This window comes from Sinocyclocheilus grahami, unplaced genomic scaffold, assembly GCF_001515645.1.
Source record: "Sinocyclocheilus grahami isolate Dianchi unplaced genomic scaffold, SAMN03320097.WGS_v1.1 scaffold207.1, whole genome shotgun sequence".
Classification (NCBI taxonomy): domain Eukaryota; kingdom Metazoa; phylum Chordata; class Actinopteri; order Cypriniformes; family Cyprinidae; genus Sinocyclocheilus; species Sinocyclocheilus grahami.
Window position 1 is genome coordinate 735346 of NW_015505386.1, and position 20891 is coordinate 756236.

The 20891-nt window shown below is 36.2% G+C and overlaps 1 protein-coding gene across 3 annotated transcripts in view; it reads right to left on the minus strand.

Annotated features, from left to right (window-relative positions):
• Nucleotides 1-13740, minus strand: part of LOC107595678 (serine/threonine-protein kinase ULK1-like) — a 30089-nt gene extending 16349 nt beyond the window's left edge. For all 3 annotated transcript variants that reach the window (XM_016286168.1, XM_016286169.1, XM_016286167.1), the window contains exons 1-14: nt 13113-13740; nt 12661-12753; nt 12523-12564; nt 7957-7989; nt 7451-7487; nt 5857-6030; nt 5358-5431; nt 5150-5251; nt 4952-5010; nt 4750-4832; nt 4585-4635; nt 3772-3860; nt 1610-1778; nt 1417-1477 (exon numbers count right to left, since the gene is read on the minus strand). In XM_016286168.1, coding sequence (XP_016141654.1) covers nt 1417-1477; nt 1610-1778; nt 3772-3860; nt 4585-4635; nt 4750-4832; nt 4952-5010; nt 5150-5251; nt 5358-5431; nt 5857-6030; nt 7451-7487; nt 7957-7989; nt 12523-12564; nt 12661-12753; nt 13113-13202 — 1157 coding nt within the window. In that variant the 5' untranslated portion in view covers nt 13203-13740. The remainder of the gene's footprint in view (nt 1-1416; nt 1478-1609; nt 1779-3771; nt 3861-4584; nt 4636-4749; nt 4833-4951; nt 5011-5149; nt 5252-5357; nt 5432-5856; nt 6031-7450; nt 7488-7956; nt 7990-12522; nt 12565-12660; nt 12754-13112) is intronic.
• Between the last annotated feature and the right edge of the window lie 7151 nt (nt 13741-20891).

Below are 20891 nucleotides of genomic sequence, written 5' to 3' on the forward strand. Positions count from 1 at the left end.
TACAGGGTATATACAGGAATCATGGAGTTAAATTTAATAACTTTTAAGACTCTTTCCATACATTTTAAGACCTCATCGCCACTCCAAGTTTTAACCTGTTACATCGGCGACACTTTAACTTACATTTACTATGTATTAAGATAGAGCAACTAAACAGACTTACTTTGTGATAACTCCTTATCAATACAACATTATTCAGAAGTGGGGAACGAAGCACAAGAGAATTAATTTAGTGACTAACCAATGCAACCCAAGAAACAAGAATTAGACCAATAAACAAAACAACTGACAAAACTTATTGAGGAGGGAAAATAAAGCTCTCCGAGCTAACGGGGCAATGAGTTCACACAGTATATTCAAAAGATGTATTTGTCATATCAACTCAAACCATAGCTGTTTTGTGGAACACTTCTCATGACAAACATCTGACTGATCAGACAGTTTACCTGTGATTACGGAGTGCTTGATTTGATGCAGACTTGACAGAGTGTCAGTACTGCACCTGATCGTGTCTGAATGATCATGGAAGCTAAAATAATGATCACAACTATTACATCATTTTAATTGTGCATCCCAAGCCAGTAAAAAAAAAAAAAAAAAAGTCCAAAGTTGCGCAATTACCATGTGCCAAATATAAAAATGTAATTTCCATCCCTAAAATACATATTTTACAGTCACTGATATGCATATTTATCATAAACACAGCTCAAATGCTTCCTACTAGTGTGGCCCAAAACATTTAGGCAGAATTACAGGTAGAATGCAAAATGTTTCAGTACAAGCATTTCAACCAAATGTAATTTATGCAATATTTCAAACCTTTAACCCACTGGGGAAAATCAACCCATGGCAACAGTTTAAAAGCAGCCCAATTTTGTGGGGAAAAAAACCAACAACAACCCTGCATCCAACATGAGCTGCAGAAGTCAGATTTGACTGATCACGGGTCAAAAGTAAGGAGAGATAACTGACAAAAGATGTTGGAGGATTTGCTCCTCAACAGATCCCGAGCTCATTGACAAATATCTTTTATCGTAGGATGTGCTCCCTTTACACAGTGTGCGCGCGATCGCAAAATCGAAAGTGAACTACGACTGCGAGCGCTCATTCAAAGGGGATTTTTTATTTTTGCGCATCAGGGCGCCGCTATCAATATGTGGGGTATTGCCGATACCCCCCACATATGGGGTGAGCGCCGTAACAGATGACGTCAAATCTTGTGGGATTCCATAAATAAAATACACAGAACCCCACTATTCGACAAATATACATAAATTAAAAGATGATACAAAATTTAATACCTTGGAAAATGGCATTTAAGACTTTTTAATGGCCTTAATTTTCTCTAAATTGATTTATCAACTTTTAATACTTTATAAGACCCCATGGACACCCTGTGTTAAAGTGAGCTCTTACCCACTATACATCAGACTGTCCTGGAGAACCTTTCCTGTCGGCATGTCACAGGTAAGCTCACCTAAAAAGACAGAGGGGAAAAAGATGATAAATACCCAGAAATCCCACTTTAACAGGACAGTAACAACGTTTTTAAATGAGGAGAAGGAAAGGAAATATAATAGCTGGCAAGACAAAGTTCTCGCAGGCTTACTGGGGAAATGAGCTGGAACCATGACAAAATCATCAGTGTCACAGGACGAGTTCTTGCTACTGCTGCCGCCGCCACCACCTCCCGAGTCCTTCAGCAGGTATCCTGGAGAATCCTGGGTAGGGGAGGCTAATGCCTTTGCACGGACCTGCTGGATCTCTGCAAGGGATTGCTACAAAACATAAATGAGTTCTGAGAGTTACATAGTCCTGAATCATTAACATCCAGTCCTGCTAAAACTAGGTATCATTTCTGAATGAAAGGTCATAAAAATAGCTTTTTTTACTGTCCTGACAAATACATATGACACAGCAGATATTTACAAAAATATAAATATTACACTACACTTGATGGAATATACTTAAATATCATTTATTGTTCTTCAGCGATAGTAGTGTATGTATTCTTCTTTAGGGAAATTCTAAAAAAAAAATGCTGTTCTTTTGAATGTTCTATTCATCAAAAAATCCTGAAAAATGTATAATGGTTTCCACAAAAATATTATTTAAAATATTAAATAAATATTTTCACAATTTATTTTAAGGTCCAATTGTTGCTTTTAACAAACCATTAACTACGACTTTTGCCTCAATAAACTACTAATTTGCTGCTTATTATTAGTAAGGTAGTTGTTATTTTTACATATTGGGTAGGATTAGGGATGTAGAATATGCTCATGCAGATATGTCATTAATATATCAATATGTTATTAATAGGCATGCTAATAAGCAACTAGTTAAAAGAATTGGTCCCTATACTAAAGTGTTACCAAAGCAGCCTATGTGAGCCTAAGAGATTTTTTAAAAACAACATAAAAAAAATCTTCCCTGGCCCAAAACGTTTGAACAGCAGTGTTAAATTATAAGAATATAAAATTTACATTTTTATGGTCTCTTTAATAAAAAGAAAAATTATATTCATGACCATTTATAGACCTCAAATAACAGAATGTGACAGTATGATTTCTTTGCTTTTAAAGCCCTGACCTCTATACAGCATTCTGATACCATGAGACCCATAAAATACCACAAAATGCAGAGCTGATTAACATGTGGCTCCTATCACGGATTAGTGTTACAAGCCACCATAAAATTTTAAGAAAGTGCATCTTTGTTCGAGAAGGCAGCTGGATGCTGTGCTTATTTATCTTCATGACTGTGACAAACTCCTGACTAGGGTTGGGTATCGTTTGAATTTGATCGATTCCGATTCTCCTTATCGATTCCGATTCTTATCGATTCCTAATTCCGATTCTTATCGATTCCAATAAGATAAAAAATCCATTTAACAAATTTTAAGTCAAATATTTAGATGTCAAACATATTTATGTTATATTCTGTTTTATGTCTATGGTTTTATCAAAAAAATACTACAGTAAAAAACAACTAGACTAATATAAATTTCAAACATTAAATTGATAAAGACAAGTAAACAAATTAATTAGCAATAGCATAAATAATAAAGCTGAACAAATGTCAGGTACAGCAATTGAAATCAAAAGTTTAAAAACGCTGTATAGTTTTCTTTTCATAAATAAAATATTGATTAATCCTCATTAAATTTACGAAAGATATTCAGTCAGTTAATGATTTTCTTTTGTTCTTTGAATAACATTAATGATAGGCAGCACGTTTATTAGACGGCTGTCTCTTTAACACCGAACACACACGGATCTAAAAATACTGTTACACATGTGTTTTCTTTCTCATCTGTTTACGTTCACTTAAGACAAAAAAACGGCTGTGTTTATGATGATATACTGACGTATTTTGTGCATACTGGTCGATGAATGTGAAAGAGAAGTCAGTTCTGGCCCGGAACAACCTTTGTGGAAATGCACGGAACAGTTCGAGAACGGACACAGGTCGGGAACCTGCATCGGGACCACTGTTCCCTGTGCTCGCGCTTCAGATGTGTGCGCTGCACGCAAACAGTGTGCAAGTTCTTTCCCTTCCTGCACTTAAATAGTTTAAAATCACATTAAAATGTGAACGCGGGTATCGTTAAGCGGAATCGAAATGCACATGTCTTATCGAATACCCGATTATTGGAAATTTGGAACCGGTTCTCGATACCCAACCCTACTCCTGACACTCCAACATTTATTAGTGCAGCTGACACAATGAACCACCACTGAACACGGACATGAACACACATACACTTACAGGAGGAGAGGCCAGGTGTGAAGTAGATGAACTGCTGCATGAGCTTGCAGAGGCTGAATTGGGAAAGCAAGTCACGGTCACTGGAGCAGCTGTGAAGAACACAGACATACATTTCCAGAAATACAATGACAATCATATAAAGTCATATTTTTGCCATCTAATTAGTTTATATTCAAATCACTGGAACGTATTTTAATTAAATGAGTTAAATAATATTTAGCTGTATCCTGCATTTTGTAACCTAATAAATAAATAAACACCCAAAACACCATTTGGACCCTTTTTACAGCATGGTGGGAAGACAAGCAAGTGATCTCATTTTATTTTGTCACATTATAACCATGTTATAACATACTGTAAGAAAAAATAATTCAACAATATTTTTGTTTATTTAATGTGAAATGTTTTTATGGATAACTACAAGCCAACATTTAGTCCCAATTTTGTTGCCCCCTACTGACTTTACCATATTAACATTCTGGTGTTGCAATTATTCCAATTAATTATGCTGTAATAGTTATAATTTTTTTTATATATATATATATATATATTGATTATATTTCTTCATTTACAAAGAATAGAAAAAAGTCAGATGAATTTAAATGTTTATTTAATATTAATAGAATCATAGAATAGAATCATGGTATTAAACCACATTTTTGTAGTAAGGATGCAAACTCGATAAAAAATAAAACAGCCTAAATAATATTTAATTTAACAATAAACATTTTCGAAAGATTAAGCATTACTGACCATTTAAAATGGTAAAAACAGAGTAAAAACACAGTTTAAAATGGCAGTGCAATAACTCACATTTCTTCATAGAGGAGCTTGCCTCCAAGAAAGGGTGTCTGAAGAATTCATCTATAAAAACACAAATATTTCAGCTTAAGAAGTTTGCATGATTGACAAAACTAAACTTATAAATAACAAACATTGCCTCATCATCTAGTGGGCACAGACACTCAGGATACTGACCAAAGTCCATACGGTCCTTATGGTTCCTCTGCAGGAGGCCAAGCAGCAGGTGTCTGAGATGGCTGGAAGTTTCTCTGGGAATGCTGTAGAGAGAGAAGGGGAAAGAGAGGGATTTTTTTACACATGCTTTAGCAGAATCTGTGCTCCAAAACTAATCTGAAAAGTGTCATTAACTATCAGAGTCAATAAGAAATGGACATACTTTGGGCTAAGAGTTTTATTTTTCTCATAAAACAATCGGAGGTCCTGGGGACTGCTGGCCTGATGGATGGACAACATTGCAAAAAAAGTACTTTTTATATTATTGCTTTCTTATTACATTTGTATTTTCCTAATGCCATAATATCTCAGACTTGAAAGTGACATCTATATAATTAACTATAATTAGAATGGTACGTACCTGAAATGGAGCTTTCCCAGTCAGGCACTGAAACACAATGGTCCCTATACTCCACAGGTCAGCCTTGGCATCATAGTTCTGTGACATAATAACCTCAGGTGCCTGGCGAATAGCATTTCAGAGTTACAATAAATGAGATATAATGAGAATAATCACAATGATGCACATGTATATGAAAGGCTTGAAAAGGAAATGTAAAAATTTGTACCATGTACATGGGGGACCCGCAGAGTGTGGCGGCCATCATGTTGTTCTGGAGGTACCGTGCGAAGCCAAAGTCAGCTGAGGAGACCAAAATAAGATCTTACAAACTGTGCTGGTGAAGCAGTGCACTCTGGGCAATGGCAAACCAGGTTTAGATAAAAGAGAACACTGTTAAATTATTGACTAGACTTGGTTTACAAAGAGTGGCTTTTTAAGTCAATATACTGTTTTATTTATATTTTCATATCATTGAACATAATTTTATCACTAGCCTAAAGCCATTTAATTTGTAGTTTGTCAATCTATCGGAGGCAGACTTAGAGGCCACTTAAAGTGAAATCATTAAGCAGAACACAAGCAAAATATTAAAAAGAAGGCTTGATTTGCAAAAGCCAGACCTGCTTAAGCATATGGACATGGTATCTAGAGTTTCTAATGCTTTGAAAGCTGAGAATGTAAAAACGATAAACTAGAAGCAAAAACACTGGCACTGGCACACACACCTATCTTGATGCAGGTGTTGTTGGAGTGAGACTTTCGGCCTGCAGGATGGGACAACAGGATGTTCTGGGGTTTCAGGTCTCTGTGGATGATGCCTTTGGCCTGAAGGACCCTCATGGCCCCCGCGATCTGCTGCAGGAATACTCGGATGGTGTCTTCACTTAAAGTGCCCTTAGCTAAAAGAGCATGATTGTAAAGATGAATTCATTGGGGCTGGGCAATATACAGCTACTGACTGTTTAAGATATATTAATAAGATTTTGCTGGAGATATAAACCAAAGCAGCATTATTACTATTAACATAAATTTAAAATAGTTAAATGTATACCGTTCAAATGTTTGATTTGATTTTTTTTATGCTTAAGTTTCTTATGCTTAAAAAATACAGTAAAATCACAGTGAAATATTACAATTTAAAATAACTTTTCTATTGAATATATTTTAAAAAGTAATTTATTTCTGTACTAGCTAAGCTAAATTTTCAGCATCAAATACTCCGGTCTTCAGTGTCATGTGATCCTTCAGAAATCATTATGCTGATTTAATGCTCAAGAAACATTTCTTATTATTATCAAATGCTGAACACAGTTGTGCTGCTTAATATTTTGGGGGAAACTGATACATTTTTCTCTATTCATGGTATGAACAGACAGTTCAAAAGAAAAGAATTCGTTTGAAATAAAGACATTTTTGTAACATTTTAAAATGTCTTTACTGTCACTTTTGATTAATTTAATTTGATGCAGCCTTGCTGAATAAAAGTATTAATTTCTTTTCAAATACATCTAGCCTAACTGACCCCAAACTTTTCAATGGTAGTGCATCTTGACATTTAACTAGATTGTTAATGAATTTGTCTTCTCATTCAAAAAATGCATCACCATTTCAGATCAAATTCCTAAACAGCATACCATCAAAAACGAAAAAATATTGAGATAATGTTTTCTATTATATCATCTGGCCTTGACTCAACACTGTTTATATTATACAGTATGTGTAACAACTTGTAACCAGTTACAGATTTTACAGGCAAATCAAATGCAAATTCAACCTGCAATCCTTTCATAGTGCAATGCATATCAACTGTCTATAAATTCAAATACTACACATTGCGTATAAAAGCAAAGGAATATGCTGTAGAGATTCGCCTATTTTTATTTTTCTCATGTCAAGATTCCATAAGAAAATAGTTGTGTCTGGATTTTTCAGAGCAACTGCTTCCTCTGAAAACAAGCTCACACCCTACAGTCAACAGTTGCAGCTTCCTCAGATCCGCTTTAAACAAAACATACATACACAAACACACACCCTAAACCCTTCTGGCCTAACTTCCTGAGTTTGGTTTTGCATGCTTTTGAACTAAACTGATATCACTTTTTCCATCACGCAAGCAAAATAAGCAAAAAACTGTAGCAATTAAAGTTAAGATGAACATCCCTACTTTATCAAAGCAGAATTTACTCCAATCAAATTCAAATGATGTATTATTAAGAGTGAACACAATTTAATAAAGGAGGCTGGTGTGTTGAGCATCTACAGAACAAAAAAAAATCCCAAAATGAGGTCAGAGCATGATAAATGAATTGTCCCACTTACAGTGCAAGTAGTCAGCCAGATCTCCCCCATTGCAGTACTGCAGTTAAAGAAAGAACATTGATCTTTTTATTATGAATAAGAGCACCACACATTGTTGAATGACAAAACCTGCATCTGAATGGGGCTTAGTTCACTTCACAGAGAGAGACAATTCAGATGCATATTAAAACTAGTCACTCAGAAAAGATGGGCTGTTATTTTCCTTTGTGCACCACTGATGGGCTTCCCAGTGGCCCCATTGCCTTTCCATTGAGCTTTTCTGAAAACTGACTTGGTGGCGAGGCATCTACAGGAAGTTGGTCTCATAGAAATTGGAAACATTTTACAAATCCTCACCGTGTCACACAAAACAACCTGATTCCAAGTCTGTTTCTGTCTAAAGGTCTTGTTATTAACAACTGCAGCTGTCTTCCATTGGCCCCAGGGCATGGCTAATTGCAGGCATTACCAGGTACAGAACAGACAAGATCAACAACAAAAGACACTGAGAAAACAAGCCCACTTACCTCCATCACTAGATACACAGAGCTTGCCGTTTCCTAGAAAGAAAGAAAAAAACACAGGAGTAGAGTCAACAGACAGGTGGCCAGGACAGTAAATTAATTCATGTTCTTTAATATATATTCAAAGGATCTGCGCATAACATATCATGTCGAGATTTGTGTGGGAACATGTTTACAGAGGACATTGGAACCAGTGTTAACAGCTCATTTGTGCGCATTGTAAATGCATTTGGCTGACACTAGTCCACATATGGCGTGAGTGTGTTTTCTCTGCACTGGGTCATAATGGGCTAATAAAGGCCAGGGGGAGGGCAAAGGTCACAGGCTTTGTTAGCACTGTACGTTTTCAAAGTTCAATGTGCAAACTGTGTGGTGGTGCGACAGATTTCTATTCAAGGCAGCCACAGCGCACACCACTGAACCTCACTCAGACACAAGAGAGTATAGATACTGCTGATAATATGAAATGTGAGTGGTGTTAATCACGATGCTTGGGTGTTGTGGGTGATTTCCAGGGCGTTACTTTGCAGTTGCTCTGGTTTGAGTGAATTTAGTGCATGCTGTGTGGTTATCACAAATTACCTGCCAAAATTGTACATTGAGCTGAGTAGAGGTTAACCAATACAAACATTTTGGCTTATTTTACATTTACATTTAGCAGACGCTTTTGTCCAAAGCAACTTACAAATGAGGACAATGGAAACAATCAAAATCGAACATTTTATTGTCATATAATGGCAAACTCTAGCAAAATTACAGATTGAAGTTTTTTTTAATAAGATAATAATAAAAAAGTTTTTTTTACAGTAGTAAACTTTTAGTACTATAATAGTTTTAACAAATTAATGTAATTCTCTCAACTTTAGTCATCACAATATTATAATGTACAGTATGAAAATTTTATATTCATTTTGAGATTTGCTCTCTTTAAGATTTCATGTATGCATCATGAAATCATTCGAAAGATCAGATTACCTAGACTGAGTGATATTGACTGATCTGAATGTAAAAAAAAATAAGCACACACAATTTTATTTATATATTTAATTAATTCTATATTTGTAGCAATAGCCAAAAATACATTGTATGGGTTAAAATGATCAATTTTTCTTTTATGCCAAAAATCATTAGAATATTAAGTAAAGATCATATTCCATGAAGATATTTTGTAAATTTCCTACCATAAATATATCAAAACTTAATTTTTGATTAGTAATATGCATTGCTAAGGACTTCATTTGGACAACTTTAAAAGCTGATTTTCTCAATATTTCATTTTTTTTGCACCCTCAGATTCCAGATTTTCAAATAGTTGTATCTCAGTCAAATATTGTCCTATCCTAACAAACCATACATCAACGGAAAGCTTATTTATTCAGCTTTCAGATTAACAGCTTTCATAAAACTGACCCTTATGACTGGTTTTGTGGTCCAGGGTCACATATGTGCTCATTTACATTTATTTATATAATATCAACAAATACCAATAACTTCTTAAAATCAATAATCATATAATAACAATGCAACAATATATATAAAAGAACATAATAATATTTTAAAAATTCTTAAATATAAAAATCTTTCTTCTGCATAACACATTTCAGGTGACTATTGTCTTTGATTGAGACAAAAATCACTGAGACATTTTTCAAAATATCTTTTTTTCCACAGAAGAAAGAGAGCCATACAGACTTGGAGCGAATAAATGATAACAATTTTCATTTTTTGGGTGAACTATCCCTTTAAGTATCATGCAATACAAATCAACCAATAAAAATGCTTTTGAACTTGTTGATCCTTAAACAGACAACTACAAAGCAGCAATGTTAGTCTATAGGCTTTAGGGAAATAATGAACGTATACTTTATAAACACACACTAGCTATTAGAACAGAACTGTCTTCAGTACATATGAACTGACTGAATAAACAAAACAAATGCATGACAGGCTTCTCCGAAGTGGCCAAAGCACTAAATATTCAACTATCCAAACAATCACTATATCAATCCTACAGCACAGGTTGCATTTGCTATCAAGTCAGCTTTTATGGCACCATAATCCTATTTCCCGAGCCCATGGCCGAGGCCTCTCGAAAAAATACAGAGTAGCCCACTTAGAACGACCTTATCACTTAGCAACAGATGACCACCCCCCTTGCGGTGTCCACCTCAACCAATCAGCCGAATCGGCTGATCCGTGACTGGCATATGCTGCTGACTCAGCGTTGCCGAAGTTTTACTTTCTGCCACTGAAGATAGACTCTAACCAACTTTGCAGTGGCAGCCAGACTGAAACTAAGCCAAACATCGCTGTTTAATGACAACTAGCGCTTGAACGAGCTTGGCCATTCAGTTGGGAAAATCCAACAGGCCCAACATCACTCAAAGACAGTTTGGCGCCTACATAATTGATGTTCATGAGGGTGATAAAGTGAGCTTTGCTTATGAACACAGCAGACCCGTGAGATCTGCTAATGTTTACCACAGGCGCAGTGGAGACCCTACTAAACTGGTTATGGAGAGGACTTTTTGTTATTTTTACATGATTACTTTATTGCTCATCCCACTTCAAACACAACCCTTATATTTTAAACTTTATATAGTTGACCTAAACTGTTACTGAACCTGCGGAGAACCTATTTTTACACAGTTATATGTACATTTAAAAAAATAAATGTTCCACAAGGGGATTTTTACAGCGATGCCATTGAAGAACCATTTTTGGTTCCCTAAATAACCTTTGAGTGAACAGTTCTTAAAAGAACCAGTTTTTTTGTTCAATGGGAAGTTTCCATGGATGTTAAAGTTTCTTCATGAAACCATTACTTTTATTTTTAAAAGTGGTTATGAACCTGATTCACTAAAAATAAGCTCTGCTCAAAAACTTGTTTCTGTGTTTGCAAGGAAAAGATGACCAGATTAACTCTTGCAAGGTTCATCCTGCACAAACAAGCACAAGTTTGTCACATGTGGCAAGGAGCCAAGCAGCTCACAGACTCTTCCCTCCAGGGTAGAGCAAGAACTACTCTAACTTTAATGGCATTCAATTCACAGACAGCCAACACCACATCAGAAAGTGGTGTGACTATCCAGGAGATGTGAGAAGAGGTCAGATCAGAGAAGCATGTGGCAGAAATGTGCCGAGACACTTGAGCTGTACCTTTTGAAAGCAACACCAGAGTGTGAGCCTTTTTTCACCAAATTGTCATGAATGAAGTGGAGACAAAAGCAACATCAAACCTCAGTATAAACTGTAAATGATAACTAAAAAAAAAAGTACAACGGTACTACGTAAACTGCATGTATATGGTAATCTTTCAGTAACATGGTATATATCAAGATAAAATGGTGTTTAACACGTCACATGACAGCACAGTAGTTTTGATCGACAGGGATTTTCAATGACTGATGCTGATATCTAGACAACATCATTTAAATGGATAGTTCACCCAAAATTTTTTATTTTACTCATGTCGTTTCAAACCCATAAAACTAATTTTATAAAATAAAAAAATAAAAAATTCAATTTGCATTTTAAAGACTAACCAATGTCTCTTATGGGTTTTGAACAAAATGAGGATCAGTAAATGATTTGATAGTATTTTAATTTCATACTAACCCTAAACAATTAAACAAAAATATAGGCAAGTTTTTTGGTTTTTTAATAAAAACTTTAGCTTATTAATAATAATGACATTTTATTATTTTTATTTTATTGTAATGATTTAAAAATGTATTGACTAATCATTTTATAAATTATTTATTCATCTTTTTTATCCTATTTTTAATAACATGGGGATTAACTATAGTCCATCAAATTATTATGGTTATAATTCCAGAAGTGAGTAACAAACATTGAATTAAAGGAGACAAATCAAATAATTTACAACTGGTTAGAACTTAGAAGTCCAAGTTGCATGTCTTTTGTACTCCCACTGGCTTTAACTTACACCAATAAAACATGCCTAAAACATTAACCTCAAGATGACCCCAGGGCAGAGCAAATACAGAGAACCCAGGTGTTTGAAAAACGTGTTAACACTTCAATGAAACCACTTCACCAGTCTGGCTACACAGGTTTCACTTGCACCGTTGTAAGAAAGGCTTTTACTAAGTGCCAATGAACCCTGAATGCTGAATCGAGTGAGTAAACAATTTCTCTTTCTGGTATTTAAAAAAAAGTGTGAGCATCTTTTACTGCATATTTTTTTGCGTTCTCAGCATTACACAATAGAAACATTGCCATCTTTATGTCTATATAATAAGATGTAAATGTGTAACCAAGACTCCAATACCCACAATGCCCTGCAGCAGAGTCATTAAAAACAAGTGCACATGTCATGTCAATAGAAGAACATGTGACTGTTTTTAACCAATCAATGCAAAGGAAGTCATGATACAGCCTTGGGGATGGTAAAACATACATTTGAACCCTCTTTAGCCCATTATAACAAGTAAAATATTTGTACTTAATAGTATTTGAAGAAGTAAAGTTGTAACAAAACCACTTTCTCTAGACGATTGCATTAAAAACCATCCATCCAAACATCTGCAGAGTAATGCAACCTACCTGGAAGTCATGCAATGCAACAATGTTCTCATGTTTCAGTTCCTAAAGAAAACAAATAAGAATTAATTTGCACACAAATGCTTTATTATTATGTAATGGAAATGCAGTGTATTGCCAGTCAATACAACCAGAACGTACCTTCAATATCTTGATCTCTTTCCCCAGAAGAGTCTGTGATTTGGCCAGATTCTTCTTGTTTATGCATTTGACGGCAACTTCCCAATCATGCTTCTGAAAAGTTCAATGATTTTAGCTGTTGACCATAATCACCTTGCAGTCTACATTGTATTAAACATATTTGACCATAGACACAGATCTATTGTTTTACAGTCTCTGATTAACTGTCGTCTCTAAAGACGAAAATGACACATTAAAAGCTTGAAAATGTATTAGATGTAATGGGTTTAATGCGTATCTCTCTATAATACTGGACATTTAATCTCTTATTCTAGCCTCCATCTGTTGTGCTCGAGGCCTTTAAGGTGGTATGTCAGATCTGCAACCAGTATGAAAACAGAAACCAAATTCTTATCAATATACAATCACACCTCTACATGCAGACGAAAAAGATGCAATAGATATTTTCTCACCTCTCGATGCCTGCCTTTGAATACCACAGCGAAGGCACCGTGTCCTATAAGGTCCTTCCTGCTGAACTCGAATTTCCCGACAGTCTCCATCTCCCACCTGATCCCAAATATTGCAGCTTGACTATTTGTGTGAAATAAAGCTGGCCCACAAATATCCTCTTTCTGCTTCCCTCTTCTCCTCAGTCTGGACGAGGCTGCTGGAAAGTTGAACCCCACTTCTGCGTGCCATGGGCAGCCTTTCCATACAAATACCCCTCTCCTCTTTCATGATATCCTGGAGGTGAAGAGGAGATCTACTCCTTTTAATTATGACAGTTCCCCATGTCGGCAAACCGCTTGTCGTGATTGGTAAATAAATCAAATCGAGCTACGCTAAAAAAATACCACCTCAAAACGCTAGCGATGGGTTTGTTTGTGTACACCCGATGTTGTCAGCTCTGCTAATATCCTCGCGTTCGTGTTCGGAGTTACGTCAGGCTCGCAGAGTCGCGATTGCATATAACACGGTTGTCTTTTCACCAAATATCCCTGAGATATCTGAGAAGCTCGAGCAAGATCGGTCTATTTGGTCTTAACAAAGACCTCAATTTAGTCGAGGTCTGCAGCGCTGCGCATGCGCGCTACTATTTCACCCAGGATCGGCGTTGACGTCAAGGAAGCGCTGTCACGTTTGCGTCACTGTAACACAAAAATAAACGAAAAGCAAACGAACTTGAATTCAAGTAACATGAAGTAATGAGATGGAAATATTTTTGTATATATATATATATATTAATATCAATAAGTAGACTGCAAGAGAGTCGGGTTATGTCAGTCGGCATTACACTGCATTCACTTTAACAGTAAATCATCGATTAATGTAACTTTACCAGTTTTAATATTTTTCCTGGAAAAAACCCTCAACTTGACTAACATTGTAACAAGTGTTCTTACAGAAAGACAGCAAAACTATATCGTGACAACAGCAGAACTAACGTTACAAAGAAAACAAGCGAATAGCATTGAACGCGTGTTTATAACATTAGTCTATAATTACTTCAAAAATTCATTCGAAGCTTCCGAAATATTTTAGCCACCTTTTCGAAGTGCATCTAGGTATTCTGTAGAATAGAGTACTTCAGGTGCTATCCTGTGGAGTAGTTTGGAATAGCAAAATTATTGGCCAGACTGAGCTCAGTTGTTTGAATTGTCAAAATAACCAACAAATAAAAACACAATAGTGTAGACAGGCAGCAAAGGAAAAAGATGGGGGTGGGGGTGCGGGTGGGAGCAATAGCTATTGCTACTTTATTTAGATGTTAGACTTTTTAGTGTAGAGTTTTGGAGACAACGTTATTTAAAACATTTAGGCCTACTTTTAAAACACTCTACACTCAGGCCTACTTTTATTCATATATATACGCTGTGATCTTGACTAGGCCTGTCGCAATAATCAATATATCGAGTTATCACGCAATATATGTACATGACCTCAAAAATTTTTGGTGACGCAATATATCGCCCATTATATTTACTTAAAAAATTAATGCCAATTTGCAAATATTTCCACATAGTGAGGTAGATATGTGAACGAGCCGTTTTAGGGGGGTGTGGCAGAGTCTTAACTTTGATAAAGAATATCTCTTTGGTTTTGAGACTTTAGTCTTTGCAACTTCAGGGATCTTATCTATTCACAATCAGCTTGTAACACTCCAAAGAGAAAGGAAAACTTGAAATCGCATCATATGACCCCTTTAATATAGAAAACCATTATCTTAAATTGTAATAGTATTTAAATGTTACTGTTTTGCTTTATATCAAATAAATGCAGCCTTGGTGAGCATAATAAACGGTGAGCATAATAAACGGATTTCAATTGGATTTACAGAAAAATCGGCTGACAGTTTGAATGAGGCTTAAGAAAAAATATTTTTAAAAATCTTACCAACCAACCCCAAATATTTGAACAGTAGTGTATATTAGTACACTGTAGTAATGCCATTCTATAAATATGACTTTTCGTAATCTTACGAGAACTGATAGGCCTATTACTTGATAACTTGATAACACACTTCAATCAATATCTAATTCGGCATCCAATTCAACCACTAGAGGGTAATGCAGGCTTGCAGAAAACTCAGAGCCTTGGGGACAACAGCATCTTCAATGCACAAGCTTAGCAGCTGGAATTGGTCTGGAAGCGAGTCATTTGGAAGATCCAGCTGAGAGCATTTAGCATCCTGCATTGTGACCCATTTCAACAAGGTTACTTAAAACTCTTTCATGTTTTGCATCTGATATGCTTGGCTCTTGCCCTTAATGGAGTGGAAAGGCAAGTGCTGGCAGTACACCATGATGGTGAAAGCCATCAAATTGCTTTTATGCTGGTTCCTTTCACTCTTGTTGCTCCTGATCTCAACAACAGCCCTGTTTGTCCACATTTAGGGATCCAGTCCGGTACATTTTTTGTACTCAAAGGTCTTTCATGATCACTCACTTTGCATTAAAAGGGCTTCAGCTGAACAAGATGGAAAATTACATTTGGAGATAAATTCATGTTATGGATGCCAGAGCTCTCCTGTGTCAATGAGGCCAGCAGGCAGAGCTGTAGGAAAGTAATGTCACAGATGTACGGTGGAGATCAAAGTGCTGCTGCTCCTTGAAAGACCTGTGAGCGGTAAATCCATAGTGTTCACATGAGTCACCTGTCAGCTTATCAAGTGGAACTGCGGAGAAGCTTAACTCATGACAAACAAACCATCACTCACACAACCACTGAGCTGAACTACTCCTCATACGTGTAAGAGCCAAAAGGTTATCAGAAACTGTCAGTTGGGGACTGAGACATGCAGGTGGGTGACTCTTCATGACTGCCTGCTTAAATTGTCTATCACCAATACCAGCACAGACCTCGAATTTTGTGTGCACTTGGCTTGCCGTATACAGTGGCTTCGTGAATTGCAACGGCCCAAAAGGGAATGGATTGGTTCTGCCTAAACCATCTGGTGAATTCCCCTGCTGTGGCTCAGTCCAAAACCCTATACAGCACCAGTGAGGAACGAGCGGCACTCTTACTGCTCATAATTGTCATACAATGTGTTCAAAACACCCGGAGTCTATGCCTATACAACCACTGGAGGAATGAGTAAGAGGGGGCTGGTGCTGCTTTGGCAGAGAGATTTGTATTTTATTGTGTAAATTTGATGCATTTGATGATGAGACAAGCTTTGACATCAGGGTTGCGCGCCATTCAGAACTGAATTAGAAATGCCTTTTAAATTGAACTAAAGCAGAATTAAAATGAATTGAAATGGAAAAAAAACAAACATTTTTCATAGATGGATGGATGGATAGATATAGATAGACAGATAGAAACACCTCTGATAGATACACTGCAAAAAATGATTTTCTTCCTTTTGTCTTTTTTTATAGTATAAATATCTAAAAATTCTTGAATCAGGATGCATTTACTTGACAAGTAAAATGACAAGATATTTTGTCTCGTTTTCTGAAAATATTATCCAAATTTTGTTTGTTTTTGCCTAAAACAGGCAAAAATAACTGCCAATGGAGTAAAAAAAATAATCTTAATGCAAAGGCTAAACAAGATTATTTTTCTTACCCCATTGGCAGATATTTTTTTTACTCGTTTTAAGCAAAATCTAACAAAAAATTTTTTATATAATATTTTCAGAAAACAAGACATAATATCTTAAGTCATTTTACTTGTCAAGTAAATGCATCCTTATTCAAGAATTTTTAGATATTTATATTAGAAAACGACAAAAATACTAAGGAAGAAAATCATTTTTTGCAGTGTAGATACCCTATCTTAAAGCGATATTTTTTTTTCTCATACTTTATAGGCAAGTTTATTTGTATAGCACATTTCATACACAATGGTAATTCAAAGTGCTTTACATAAAATAAAATAAAAACAATAATCACAACAATAAAACAAGGAATTTAAAATTATTTAAAAAAAAATTGATTTAAGAGGTTTAAAATGAATTTAAGAGACGATTATACATATAATATAGTGCAATCAGTTCGGACATCGCACAGTGCTCATTCAATAAATGCACAGCTAAACAGATGAGTTTTGAGTCTGCATTTAAATGTGACTAATGTTTTAGCACATCTGATCTCTTCTGGAAGCTGATTCCAACCGCGGGTGGCATAATAACTAAAAGCACATTCCCCTTGTTTTGTGTGAACCCTCGGTATTTCTAACTGACTCGATCCTAATGATCTGAGTGGTCTGTTAGGTTTATATTCAGTGAGCATATCTGCTATATATTTAGGTCCTAGGCCATTGAGCGATTTATAAGCTGATTTCTGTCTGCCAGTCTTCCTGCTGACTTTCAAAGGAGCAATGTCATCAATAACATTCTTAACTTTTGAGTTAAAGGAATCAAGAAGATCAACAGAGTCTGCAAAAATGCTTGGTGTTAAAGACATCGCCTCCATAAATAGCACACTAGTGTTCTCGTTAATGCATCTCTTTCTGACAGAGACAGATCTAGATTCAGTGGTTGCAGAGATCAATATATCAAAGAAAATACAGAAGTGATCAGATAGTGCTACGTCCTTAATAACAATGGATGAAATGTTTAGACCTCTACTGATGAGTAAATCTAGAGTATGTCCCCGATTGTGTGTGGGTTCATGCACATGCTGAATCAGGTCAAAAGTATTTAAAACAGTTATAATTTCTTTTGTAGTTTTGTTTTCTGCATTATCTATGTGAATATTAAAATCCCCTGCAATAGCAAAACAGTCAAACTCTGAGGAAATCATTGATAGCATTTCTATGAACTCTTCAACAAAGGCTGGAGAGTATTTTGGAGGCCTGTAAATAATGATAAACAGAATGCGTTGAGCACCTTTCAACACAATCCCTAGAAGTTATACATTAACTTTTGTGTAAAACACCTTATTTCTTAGAATGCATTATCAATGCTGAATTTCTTTTAATTGCAGCTCAGTAAATTTGTGTAGAGTGTCCAATTCAATTCCAATTCACACTCAAAAACTGAAAAGGAGCCCGTTTTTCTCCATTTTGAATTTTGTCCAACCCTGGTCGACATGATAAATCAGCTAAACCATATGGATTTGCTATAGGACTACATCCGCCCAGTTGATTCCGCTCAAGCACGGGTGTAGAATCAGCCTGACCGTGGTTTTACCTTCAAAGAAAGCGGTAAAGCCAAACCTATTGAAATTTCAGGCAGTACTTCACAGGATCCCTGAACAATGTCCGTGGGCTGAATAAATGTAGTTTCAGTCACTGGAACATGACCACTCTGCTTACCTACGGGCACTGACGGTCTCCAGGCAGCCGGGTAATTAGCAGCACTGGAACCTTTGATGAAACATTTTACGCTCAAAGTATTTTGGTTATCGCCACCGGAAGGTAACTGACACATCATTCGAAGTCATTGGTTTTGCTCTCAGCACTTTTTAAAACATCATTGTATCGGCACCCACACACACGCGCACACACTCAGACACACGCAAACAACCTCTACAGCTTTTCCCATACATGGCGCGAAGTGGGCTCGTTGCCAAGGCGATGGTTAGTTTTCATACCCATTGTGAAATGTATATGCGTTGTCCTTGATTTACAGTAAGACAGGCACAAAATAACAAAGTTACAGCAGAATACATGTTGGATGTCTGCACATAAACAAACAAGAAAACCATGCCCTGAGCTCAACAGAGCTCTGGGTGCTAATAAAATTCTGATTGGTGGCGTGATGCTATTTTGGCATCTCTAGGTGAATGTGGTGCACAAAAAGCAGCGGCGGGAACCGCGTGACAGCAGCTGTCATGTCTGTGGGGAAAAGCAGCGTGGAGCTCGCTTTTAGTCTCTGTGTGACATGAAATTACGCCACTCATCACGCAAGTTTGCTCATTCTTCTTTAATTTTCTACAAAAATATTTAACCTTATAAAAGACAGCTCAGAATGTACAATGGTTTTGCAACTGCCATAGAAGTATTTACCTTAAATATATATGTATTTATATATAGTAGGCTATATAAGCATTTCTTTACATATATAATCAGAGTGCACTTTCAGCAACCCAGGATATGAGTCAAACATTCTCCCAGTCTGTTGAATTATTTCTCATAACTCTCTCTGACTGTGGGAACTGTTGGAAAGACTGTAACAAGACAAAAATAATTGTATAACCAAATGTTTCTAGCTGTGGAGAGCCAGGCATTGTGAATCCAGCTTCATGCATGACCTTGATACACTAAACAATAGTGGTGTTTATTACAAAAAAAATACAGTCAATTGCAATTATAAGTAACTGTCATTGCTTTAGAGTGATTATTTTGTGGTGGTTATTACTAAAACAGTCAGTACTGAAGATGAAGGTAAATATAATTGCTTAGAACAAGGCAGACTAATAAGAAAAAGATGCTAAGACACTGGGAATAGGTGGATCAGAGAGGATGAGGAGGAGACGGTTACAATAAGGAACCCGTAGGATAAGTAAAGGATTACGCTTTTAGTAAGAAACGAGGCGAAAAGGTGCCAATAAAGATGAGTGACAGCATTCTTAAAGCACTTGGAGCAAGGGAAGGTTATCAGGTTGTGACTCATGGTATCCCCATGATGCCTATGAACTGCAGCCAGCCGGAAGCCCTATTCGTGAGATGTCTGCTGCCTTCCCGATATCAGCAATATTACTACTATCATTATTATCATTATCATCATGATCATTACTATTACTGGCTCTGGATACGCCTCAGATAGCTGGTTACTGTAACCTCTTGAAATCAATATATTCTGAAACACAAAATAATTAAATGAACCTGATAATGAATGTTCTCACGTTTTGAATAATAATGATAATACACGTTTACTTTTTTATAATAAAAATATTAGCGATGCTTGCTTGTGCAAAACACTCCGGCACGATGGATATTTAGACTATTTTCTAGAATGCTGCTATGCGGTTGCAAGGGTTACTTATGGATGTATTCCAAGACTTTTTACAAGTCTCTATGATATTTTGGATCTTAAATATGGCTCATAACCCTCCTGCAGGATTTTTTTGGTTGTTTTATTGTCTGTCTGGTGAAGTCGTAGGTCTGATAAATTAACAGCACACCTCAACGAGCAACATGTTTTGAGATATCATTCATACCTGTAGCACAAACGGTGTGAGATAAATTATGCGCAGAAGTTTAATACTTCGGGTTAAAGGAATAGCTCACACATAAATGAATATTCGCTAAAAATGTACTCACTCTCAGGCCATCCAAGATGTAAATGAGCTTGTTTCTTCATCAGAACAGATTTGGAGAAATGTAACATTACATCACTTGCTCACCAATGGATCCTCTGCTGTGAATGGGTGCCGTCAGAATGAGAGTCCAAACTGCTGATAAACGCATCACAATAATCCGCATTCCACACAACTCCAGTTCATCATTTAATGAGTTTGTTTCTTACAAACATGCAGATTTTCACTTCACAAGATGTTAATTGATGGACTGGAGTAGTGTGGATTAATTGTGGATTATCATCATGTTTTTATCAGCTGTTTGGACTCTCAATCTGACGGCACCCATTCACTGCAGAGGATCCAATGGTGAACAAGTGATGTAATGCTAAAATTCTTCAAATCTGTTCTGATAAAGAAACAAACTCATTTACATCTTGAATAGCCTGACGGTCAATCTTCAGCAATTTTTCATTTTTCACCCTTTGTTCAGGTAAGCAATAGCAAGCACCACTAATAATAATAATAATAATAATCAAATGTCCAGTTTCTAGAAAACCA